General features: G+C 40.0%; 1 protein-coding gene across 4 annotated transcripts in view; it reads left to right on the top strand.

Moving 5' to 3' along the window:
• The first annotated feature begins 1,769 nt into the window (after positions 1–1,769).
• Positions 1,770–11,890, top strand: part of grik1a (glutamate receptor, ionotropic, kainate 1a) — a 35,134-nt gene continuing 25,013 nt past the window's right edge. For 3 of the 4 annotated variants that reach the window (XM_071506408.1, XM_071506410.1, XM_071506409.1), the window contains exon 1: positions 1,922–2,170. In XM_071506408.1, the coding sequence (XP_071362509.1) occupies positions 2,029–2,170 (142 nt within the window). In that variant the 5' untranslated portion in view covers positions 1,922–2,028. Of the gene's footprint in view, positions 2,171–11,890 lie in introns of all 4 variants that reach the window. The other variant, XM_071506411.1, reaches the window with a different exon arrangement.

The raw sequence follows: 11,890 nt of genomic DNA, 5'->3' as shown, positions 1-11,890 counted from the left end.
GTTTTCGTGTGAAAGTTATTATTTTTCATTTTTACTGTCGAGACTCTGGAGTTAAAAGGGCCTTTTTCTTAATGCAACAGTAACAGCTCAATAACCAACTTTCCTCTCTCGCAGGGAGACCAAGGATTTTTGTCATCGCCATAACCCTCCTGGCAGAGGTTATTGCAAAATCACGTTCAGTTGATGAAATAAAAATGATTGATGCTAGACCATTTTATAGACTCATTTTCAGCCTGGCATGGGTTTGAAGTGTAGCAAAAATAAAGGATCCAATGCTCTCTTGATGGAAAACTGAACAAATATTTTGAGGGGAGGCTTAATTTAGTGAAGGCATGGTATAAGATAAAAGACACCACTAGAAAATTTCAAATTAAAGAAGACACAAATGCACAGTTAAATAAGACAAAATGTCTTTGAAAAGCAATTTGCCTCACCAGAATGGACTTATAATGTTGGTAGTCCTGTTTGAAGACATTTTATTTCCATTGTCCATGAAGTAAATAACCAAATATGTTTGTTTTCAGTGTATTCTTTAATTAAGTAAGTGATCTTATTTGTGCAGCTCCAGCAAATATTTACATGTATGGCATTTGCTGCTCAGTATTCATCTCAGGCTAGAGTGATGGTAGGATTGTTGCCCAAGGAGTCCTTCTGGAGAGGCTGGATGGTCATTTTCTGAGTTAATTAAGTTTGTCTATAGGCTGTTTGTCAGAGGTCCAGGTTGAGCTGGCAGGTTTTTCAGATCATTTGGCTCCCAGCCTTGCGAGAGTTCACAAACACTGTGATAAACAAAATGTCAATTCTGACGTGATGCAGATTTTGCTTGAGGAGAGTAAGACTTTGATATGGCTGGCAGCAGGAAGCCTTGCCTTTTCTTTTCTTTTTTTTTAAATGTCACAGTATCAAACGACAGTCCAGATAACGAACCACAGAAAGTGGATGCTGCATCAATCAGTTTAGTTAGATGACACTACACTGACTAAATAGAAGAATGAAAAAACAGTGTTCAGTCAGGTCTCTGTGGAGGTGTTGGAGCACAACAGGTGACCTTAATTCACGTCATTTAAAATCCATCCCCACGTCATGTAGCCCTTATTTTAACTGTCCTTCAGCAGTGTACTACTGCGACTGGATGGGAGCGCTTCCAGTGGTCCAGCGAGATAAAGACCTTGTTTGTCTGCAGTGAGAGATAATCTGGCATCTACCCTGTAACCTGAAGATTATTCTCCTCTCATCAGGACCGGTGGAGTGAACCGCTGCCAATCCATCTGCCCCCTAATCCGAACCAAACACAGCCAAAGTAGCCAGAGACCAGCAGAATGAGACCGCTGGTACTTTCAGTGTAAAAGCTCATCTCTCCAGTTTAGAAAAAATCAGGTGTACGTTATTTGGAGAAATGATAGAAATAAAAATAATGACTTTTTTAATATATAAATATATTTCCAATCATTCCTCCTAAATCTGTTTTAGGTGCAGAAAATAGTTTGTTAGGCTAGGCTATGCCAAGCACCTGAATGCCACACGATCACATACGGGCCACGAACATCGCGTCACATTATTGAGAAGCAGAATAACGCACAAACAACCCGCTTCGTTTAACGCCATGTAAAGTGTCGGTTTCCACAATCCCACTGTGGCCAGGTGAACGCTGTCGCTCAGGTGGTTTTTATTTTGAAAAATATTACCGGAAGAAGATACAATTTCGGCTTGCTTGACCCTAATCCTCTCACTCACTCTCCCTCTATCTGCTGCCTCCCCGGAGGCGCATGAACTAGTAGTAAAAGTGGACGCGTCCACTCTGGCTGACTTTTTTTCCCCCCGCTGCAGCCAGTTTTTATTTAGAAGATGCGACTTGGATTGATCTCGTACTGGGCAGTTGGATTCATGTTATTATAGATCCTCATTATTTTTTTAATTTTTTATTTTTCTGGTGTGTTTGGTGCCATAGAGTGATGGCAGAGTGGAAAGGATCGAATTGGGAATAAAACTTGCGCGCTGCTATGGCACGTCAGGTGTCTCGGCGCTTGGATGGAGGTCGTGTCTCTCTGTCATGGTGTCAGTTTTCGCGGTGAGTTCCCCTGGAGCACTATGGAGGAAAGAAAGAGACTTTTCTTCTACCTTGTCTTCGCGGTGCAGCTCTGTCTGAGCTCGGCACAAGTCCTCAGAATCGGTAAGCGCAACAGCTGTTTACGCACGGTGGTGTTGGTGTTTCCCCTGCCTGTGTCTGAGCTGCTGCATTAAAGTGTTTCCGCAGAGCATGTTAGGTGTGTGTCACTACATCTTATCCCTATTTCCTTGTCTGTGGTTGTAAACTTTTTTTTTATTTTTATTTTTTTATTTTCCTTTATCAAAAATGTGGGCTATGGTTGTATTTGTTCGGCGGTAGCTTTGCTTTGCATCCCACACAATGTGATAATGGGATCACTTGTTCCTTCTATTACCTGAGAGGTTACATGTCAGTGAGGTTGTGTCAGCACACAGTCAAAGACAACCTGCGGCAAAGGATACATTCACTTCCACACTGAGCGCACTGAGTCAGTCTTTCTGGAGAGAAAAGCTCTTCAACATAGTCAGGAGTGAATTTTAAATCCCTGTAAATAAAATCTGTGCTAGATCCAGGTTGTATTTTCTGTCTGAGCTGATAATAAAAACACTCACCTTTATTAATCAATCACCTGAAAATGCTCTTGATAAATGGATTTTTTTTTTTTTTGTGACTCAATCATCCTGGGAACTTTCAACATACTTTGCCATCAGGGAGAAACCTACCTCTGAGGCTCAGTCTTTTGAATCAGTCAAATTTCAAACTGATTTCAAGTTATATTATAAAGGCCCATGTGTGCTTATTGCTACACACACCTAGACACACAGGCAGGTGAAAGTAATAGATTATTGATTCCTCCCTGTATGGCTACTCCACCGGCCACCAGAGACTCCTGTTTGGGGGCATTTTCAGCAGCAGATCTCCACATATAGTGAAACCTATCCATCACTGAGATGGATGTCATGTAGGCAGCGCGGGCGATGCAATCATCCTCAGACCTGCTGTCATAGGCCGAGCAGTGGTGCTAAGAGGAGTGAGGGAACTTCACGTAGACTTGATTAGACAGGAGGAGGCTGGTGAGCGCTGTGGGCTGTGTTCATTATCCGAGCCTCTCACTTTCAGGCTTTGAGTCAAACAGTAATATGTGGATCTAATTGACTGAATAAATGAAGAATTGGTATCAGTGCCACCTGTTATTAACTTGGAGCTCCAGAGGCGGGGGAGGGGGTCACATGCAATACTGGTCCTGGATCAGCAACGTTTTATACACACTAGGAACCAATGGAGATTCATTTCGAATTGGACAAACTTGTAGTCATGTTCTTTTTCTCAGTGGGAATAATAGGTTTGCATTTGACAAGACACAATAATGTATCCGATAATGTTGGTGCAGCAGCTTACATATATCAACATACACCACTTTTAGGCATAACTATAAAATGTTCAGTTGTATATCAGTGTGAATGAAAGCATTATGATCCTATAAAGAATTTTGGGCCCCAGGTTATGAATCCATTTAAGCTGGCCTTTTCCGCTTGGAGGAGCAGGGAACAGCCTGTGGGTGGAGTTTCTGATGAGGTGAACACCCCCTCCAAGACATGTTTCAATAATCATTTGTGGCTGATGTGGTTTCTAGTTAAGAGCTTTACTTTATTGCTTATTAAAAAATCCTGGATCTATAAATATGCAAATTGCTTTTGCTTCAAAAGTTTAACTGCTGGGCACAAAATGTCTCCTAATTCAATGAGAAGTCCATTATTTTCCCTTGTTTTTATACTTTTATTGTGTCAGTTAATATCACTCATCCATTTCCTTAACCTTTAAACATGTCGGTAACAAATTTTTGACCTTTTAATTTATGTGCCAACCCCAACCCAGAAAACAATACAGTGAGAGGTGCCAGTATATTTGTATGCGTGTTGGAGATTCGAAGTTAGCACTTAACTCTGGTGTAAGTTGCACACTGGACCACAGTTGTACATCCGTGTCAAATTTAAGGTGAGTGCAAAGACGCTTTGTCCCCCACCGTGCACACAAGGCTGATACTGACACTGATACTTAAGAGGAAGATGTTTTAAAGTTAGAAAAATAAACTTGTCTATGCTCTTGAACAAACTCTTCAACTGTGTTGCTGAATTCAATCATCTTGGCATTTCTGTTTTGCAATTCCTCATCCCTCATCAGTTGCCATACAGTGTACACCAACACTGATATGTGGTAAGCTAAAATCCTGTCTTTTTGTAAACTGGTACTCGTGAAAAATGCTGCAAAACACAAAATGAAGTATTTTCTAAATCTTGATAATATCTTGTCTTGTACTTGCGCGTGTGTTAGATCTCTTTTTAGCATGGACAGCATTTGTTCATTTTATCTGGTGAAGTCCACAGTTGCACTCGCAGAGATTTTCTGATCAGGAGTTTAGCTCTGGGTCACACATTAATATTCAGGACCATTCAAGACCAATACGTTCAGCTTTGATGGTTCAGCTCAGACCCTTGAACAACACAAGTCCCGAAATTCACACAGCTCTAAAAGATTTACATACATAGACGCTATCAGTGTGTGTGTGTGTGTGTGTGTGTGTGTGTGTGTGCGTGTGTGTGTGAGAGGGTGAGTAAAATCATAGAATTGCAAAGTCTGGCTCCAGGTGTGGTTTTGTTAACTTAAGGATCACTTCATGATTATGTGCTTTGCCGCCTGTATTTTTATGCTCATTTTTTAAATTTTAAACTTTTAAACTTTTAAAATTTTAAAGATCCTTCAGAGCTCATTCATACCCACGGTATCATTTTGAAGATACTATTCTGGACGTTCATTTTGCATGTTATGTTTGCTACATTACCTATAGTCCCATCTCAGTTAAGTTGGTGGCGTTTTAAACTCAGAAAAGGAAAGACTGATTCTGTTTTTTTATTACTTTTTGTCTTTTTAGTTTCATATTTCACAAATACATTAATATATATGTATATATATGTATATATATACATATATATATATATATAACATAGGCTATAAGACTGAAATTCACATTATCTCTTCTTCAGCATGTTTATTGTGCGTACCAAATTCTAGGTTGATTGACAGAAGCGACTCTGAGTTTTAACTTAAGAGCACAGTACTGAGCATCACCAGCAGGTTCCCAAGGTGCATTACAGCCCCAGGGTTACAGCACGCTGAAAATCAACCCAAATGTTATGTTGACCATGAGAAATATTAATATTACTTAAATAATTGTTTTACATATTAGATTCCTCACAGCATCATAGAATCATGTCCTCTCATATAAGCCACAACTCCCGTCAAGCTCTGATTATAATACCTTTTTAACTACACAGGCTTATAGACTCAGCGAACACCATACTAACACTGGGCTGGGCCTCTCTTTCCTCTTAAAACAGCCTCAGTTCTTCATGGCATGGATTCCTCTTGTATTGACATGATTGCATCACAACATTTCTGCACATCCCACCGGTGTTCTACTGGATTCTGATCTGGTGCCTGTGGAGGCCACTGAAGTTGACTGAACTAACTGTCAGTTTGCGACGACTTTTGCTTTGTAACATGCTGGAAGTTGCCATTAGAAGATGGTAAATTGTGGACGTAAAGGGATGCATATGGTCAGCAACAATACCCAGACTATGGCATCTCAGCAATCACTGATTGGTGTCAAGGGGCCCAAAGAGTGCCAAGAAAACTCTCCCCACACTATTACACCACCAGCCTGAAATGTTAACACAAGGCAGTGTGGGTCCATGGATTCATGCTGTTGATGCCAAATTCTGACCCTTCCATCTGCTGCCTTAGCAGAAATCCAGGCTATGTTTTTCTGTCTTCAGCTGTCCAGTGTTGTTGAGCCTGTGCCCACTGCAGCCTCAGATCTCTGTTCTTGGTGAACAGGAGTGGAAGCTGTCGTGGTCGTCTGCTGCTACCAATCAGCCTCAAGGGTCAATGTGTTGCTCATTCTGAGATGCTTTTCTGCTCACCGCAGTTGTAAAGAGCGGTTATCTTAGTTACTGTAGTCATTCTGTCAGATCCAGCTAGTCTGGCCACTCTCCTCTGACAAGACACCTCTGTCTGCAGAGCTGCTGCTCACTGGACGTTTTTGTTTGTTTGCAACATTCTGAATAAAAACTCTAGAGACTTCTGTTTGTGAAAATCTCAGGAGATCAGCAGCTTCAGAAATACTCAAAGCAGCCTGTCTGGCACCAACAGCCATGCCACAGTCCAAGTCACTGAGATCACATTTTTTTCCTCCATTCTGATGTTTGATGTGAACGTGAACTGAAGCTCCTGACCTGCATCTGCATGACTGTATTGATTGCACTGCTGCCACGTGATTGGCTGGTAACTGCACAAATAAGCAGGTGTACGGGTGTTCCTGATTAAGTGCTTGGTGTGTGAATATACATGTTTGGAGAGGAAATTGTAATCCCTCAAATCTCATAACGGTTTAATGCTGCAGACATGATAATGGGTGAATGTAGGTGTCAATAAAACATGGGGGATCTGCAGAGTGCATTTTTACAAGGGGATAATTTCATTAAACAGCCCATTGATTGGTTTAATTTGCTCCTGCGAGTGTGCTGATGTAAATTAGTAGGCTCCCAGGTCAAATCAATTTTTCAATCCATTGATTTCGTCCAAACAGAATGTGTGGGTTTTGGATACCACAAGGAAGGAAGGAAACTCTGTAATTCAGCTCCCTATATTTCTGACATTGTTACTTTGCACATTCATGAGCTGGTTTAATCAGTGGACCTTTGTTCTTCATAGCAGGAATACGAACAGACAAAAGAATAAAAAGAAAAAAAAAAACAAACGAACAGAGCATATCATAAGTACTGACAACAGGAAAGTTATAATTAAGTGCAAAGCAGTTTTTCTTTCAAAAGAAGAAAAGTATATATATTGTACATGGTGAGGGAAAAAATAAAAGAATTACATAGCAAAGAGCTATATATTGGACACAACACATTAACCCTTACTCTGAGAAAATTTCAGTACTGGGTCCCAGATCTTATCCAAACACACCTCCTCCTTCTTCATTATGAAATCTCAGCCTCTCCAGATGAAGGGTGTTTGCCATCACAAATCATACGTGGGTACAGAGTCCAACTTCCACACTTGCAAGATTAACTTTTTTTTTCTTTTGCAGTCGCCTTTCCAAACGAAAACAGCCATTTTTTCATAGCTACTGGCAAAAGACAAGAAGCTAGTTCCAAGGACGGCTATGAGCGGATCAGGTTCTCAACGCTTCCCAAAAGCCTTGGAAAAACAAAGAAAGATGCTAATATGTGTAAGAGGGTGTTAAAATACAGATCATAGACTTCGATTGCAAACAGGTGAAACATCAGTAAAAAAAAAACAAAAAAAAAAAACTGTGTAACTTCTCCCAGGAATAAGACAGTCTGTGTGATGTTTTAAACAATAAGATTATGTCCGACATTGACCAAACAACCATGTGTACCTCACCTTTTTGTCCGACAGTCAGCTTGTCCGCCCACTCCTGTTAAAGTCCTGCTGTTTTCTGTGATGTAGGATCTGATACAAAAGGGAAATTGCCCCAAAAGTAACATGATCAGATTTATTTATTTCCTCCAGGGACGTATGCTCCTCTCAGTTTTTAGATGTTATGTTATTCTATGGTGAGAAAAAACAAATGCAAACTAGCTGTTAACTGCTTTCTGCTGCAACATTAAATGTTGTGAATCATATCTTAAATCATATCATAAAAAAGCCCAGTACAGTTTTAAAGAGAGTCCAAATTTAAAATGAAGTATCAAATTAATATACTCACGTATGAATATATAACTTTATTAATTTGTTGAGGTGAAAAATATGAATTTAGGACTTATTAAACACTAATCTCTGAAGATAAAGGGGTTAAATTAGGTTTCTTACGTTCAGTCAGAGCTGTAACCTTCATTTGTAAAAAAAAAGGGCACCTGCTTAATTTCATTCATTAGCTCCTTTCTCTCCAACAACCTTTGGGCCATTTGGAAAACGAGGAAAATCTCCTCAGCCAAATTGAGAGAGTTTTGGGAAGTTGGCCTCACTTCTGTCAAAGATGCACAGATACACCGTGGAATTGGCTGCCTCACTATCATTTGTCGTGCTGGCAGAAAACCAGGACTTCTGGTTGTGAGGAGGGAGAGGCAGCTTTGGTGTGTGTAATGGAGTAGCGTGAATAACATTGGTATTCATTTGTACGTATTGATCCCGTGGTCCCATGGGGCTTTTCTTGTGATGTGCAGATTAAGTTAAGGCTGGCGAGTGAGACAGAGTCGCTTCTATCTGTGGCTTTCTTTGTCTGATTTAGTGGCACCTGTGTCTGTCTGATTTGGGAGCAAAAGAATAAATGAATTTGGAACCTGAGAGAGACTCAGCCTGAGAGGAAGCTGTGTTCTTCTGCCAGCATAATTGCAACTGTAATACAGACTGCTTTCATGGTACAAAGCCAGTGCTGAAATGGGAAATGACAACTAAAAATAATTCCCTTTTTTGCTGTTAGTCAAGTGGTAAAGCAAAAAAAAAAAAAAAAAGTTATAATCTTCAGAAATGCTACAGTTGAGGATAATTATCTATAATCTTTGCTGACTATGTATTGCCACTGATGACTCTCAGAGACGCTGAGTCCATTTGGTTCCCTCTGAGTCACATTCAGTTATTTCTGTCTGTCCCTGCCTCTGTTTTCTCTTGTTTTCCGCTCTGTCTCTACATCCCCGCCTGCATTTTCACCTTGTTTGCCCATTTATACGTCTCCTTTGATTTGTTGTTGAAAGCAAAATGTTTCCCTTTTTTTGGCAGCCAGAACAACAGGGTGCTGTGACATGTCTTGTCATTCAGTTTGACACCTGAGACCCATTTTTTTTTTTGCCCTCCCCAATGCATTTCTTCCTGCATGTAGCTACATCACTTCTCAAGAGGTGCACGGCAATCTCTGTTGTCACAGAGAGACACCGATGGCAGTTTGTTTCTGGAGAAAGGAGAAGTCTCTTACAAGTCCACCTCAGCGAGCTGCTAGAAAGACCTCATCCACTGAAGGGCAGCTTGATGTGCAACTACCCACCATGAATATGTAATGCGGAATAAAACCCTTTCTGTTGAAAGTTTGAACAATAATGAGGAATAATAATAATAATAATAATGTACCTTCCTCATCAATTAATCTTTTTTTTTCTTCTGATAGTCTAACAGTTTTAATGACGAGACAGCAATGTCAGACAAAATCAGATACCACAACACAGAACATCAAAGTCCCCTCTAGACACATTTTGTATCCAGATTGTGCTAGGGTACAGGTAATCTCCCTGCAAATAGCTTGTTAGCGCATGTTTTTTGTGTGTTTTTTTTTTTTTTTTTTTGTCCGATATGGGAAATACAGAATCTTCTGGTGGTTCACATCATCAAAATACTTAGCCGTAATGTGTTAGACTCTTAAAAGTGATCTTTGTTTTCCTTTCTGTCTCGCAGCTTCTCTGCCTCTTTTGAACCTTCAGATGGCGTTGAAATGCCATAAACCTTAAATAAGTGTTAAATAACACATATTCATCACCACTGAGGCAAGTGGAAGAACTTAATGTTTACGTGCATCCTCAATTTGACCGTAATGAGCTTGGCCTGTGCTTTAAGCAGCCTCGGTGCATCCTGAGTGGGCTTGTATTTTATGCAGATCAGAGATACCTGCAAACCCCAGATGCATGTTAAAAGGCCTTTATGGAGTCCTGTGGGTCCTCTGTAACTTTTAACACCCATTTATGCTGTCTTGTAGGCCAGATGGATGTGTGTTCCTGAGGCAAATTATTCCTCATTATTTGGGAGCCGAATGAATGCTTTTAGTGCTCTGAGGTACATTAATTCATTTACAAGGAAAAAAACACCTTGTGTTTTTTTTTAATGTTTTTTTTTTCAAATACCATTTTTATGACTGGAGCAGTCACAACCCACATTGGAGTTCAGGCTTCTCTGCAGGAGGGGATGACGCATAACGAATGTAAAATGTAATTATTTGTAATTAAACAGTTAAGTGAAGGATGAATGATGTGCATGCATGCACACGCAGACATTAACAAACATCTTTATCTCCCCAGCGGCTTGTTGAAGAGATTGTATCAGGTCTGCATGACAGGTTGGCACAAAGCTCAGATTTGTTCTTCAGCTTTTAATGCCTCAGTGCCGGAGACAGCCGTGACCGGAGGCATTATGTTTTCGGTTTGCCCATTCTCATGAACGTGATATACCAGGAATGCCTTGAGGGAATTTCATTACATCTGGCACACAGGTCCACTTGGACTCAAGGATGAATTGATTAGAATTTGGTGGTTAAAGGTCAAAGGTCAAGGTCACTGTGATGGCACAAAACACGTCTTTAGCCATAAATCAAAAATTCATATGCTAACTGTGACAAAATTTCACAACAATGTCTAATAGGAGAAAATGATGAAGTGATGACATTTGATATTCAAAAAGTCAAAAGTCAGCTTCACTGTGGCATCATAACGTTCTGCACATATACACAATTAATGGAGCTTTTTGTAAGTTTTGCTATTGCCACATATCCAATGTTAGCATTTACAGCTGTTTACTGACCACCTGTTAACATTAGCTATGTAGCAATAGCAAAACTTACAAATAGCTCCTTTAATACCTTTTATTAAGTCTATACAACATAAGTCTGGACAGTCATGAAATAAACTTCAACTTGACTGGTTGGTGGATAATTCATTTACCAGAGTTGTGGTAATCTTGACCCAGCACGTGGAGCTCCTCAGGCTGGAGTACATTTACCGTACTAGACCAGCAGTTGTTACCGTGTGTCCTTTCTCCTATACCTCCCATATGATGGTGTCCTGCTATATGGAAGCAACAGTTAACCAATTTGAATTCATTATCACCTGTAGTGATAGCCCATTCCAGCATTGCTTCAAATGACAATCCTGGACCTTTATCGATGACTGTGGAAAAAGTGGAAAGTACAAAGCACACACCACAGGCTATGTTTATAAAACTCAGTGCAGATCCAGTGAATACATTTATGGTATAGTAAGTTTTGAACTATATTATGAGCCACATCAGCCTAATAATTAATGACACAAGAGGATATGTTTCTAATCCCATTGGGTATTATTATTATCATTCCCTAATTACACTACAGCCTGTTTGGCAAAAAGGAAACATATTTACTAGTGCATGAATAACATTATGCTTGCAAAAAATTATGCTATGGAAGTTAGAAGTTAGAATTCAATGTAGTCAAGAGCTCTGTGTTTGCAAGATTACTGTAACTTATCACACTCAAAAGTCTGTGCATGTATATTAAAAGGCTGACATGTAGGTGTTTTCTTATGGCGAGGCCTTTATTTAAAATATATCTAGTTTCTCTGTGGAAATCAACGTGTGGTTTCTTTTGCTGCTTCATGCTTCATTCGTGCTAAACAATACATCTGGACTAGAACCAGGATTAGAGTAAATGAGCACAGCTGCCGCAAAAGAAAGACAGGAAACATTGTACTTCACTGGAGAAATAGTTCAACAGAGAAGCCAGATTGTTTGAAAGTATATCCAACAATGCAGCAAAGCTTCAGTGTCATGTTCAGGAAACTAAAAATGTAACTACAAGAATGACAATTACATGTCCATTTCATATTTTTTGTCCGTGTCCTGACTGATGTCACTTGACTTGTCTTTCAAAAGCCTGTTTTGAACCTCCATAAAACTCTGAAAGCCCTTTTATTTCCTGCCCTTTCACACTGCAGGAGCAATTATGCTACTTCCATTTCATCCTGCCTCTGAGTCCACACTTCACATCTTCTGCTCCTGAATGACAGGACATTGATGAGGAGTTTC

The sequence above is a fragment of the Trachinotus anak genome, unplaced genomic scaffold, assembly GCF_046630095.1.
Source record: "Trachinotus anak isolate AG129_WGS33_773 ecotype Australia unplaced genomic scaffold, CSIRO_AGI_Tana_v1 ptg000020l, whole genome shotgun sequence".
Taxonomy (NCBI): Eukaryota; Metazoa; Chordata; class Actinopteri; order Carangiformes; family Carangidae; genus Trachinotus; species Trachinotus anak.
This window is presented reverse-complemented; position numbering and strand designations above follow the sequence as displayed.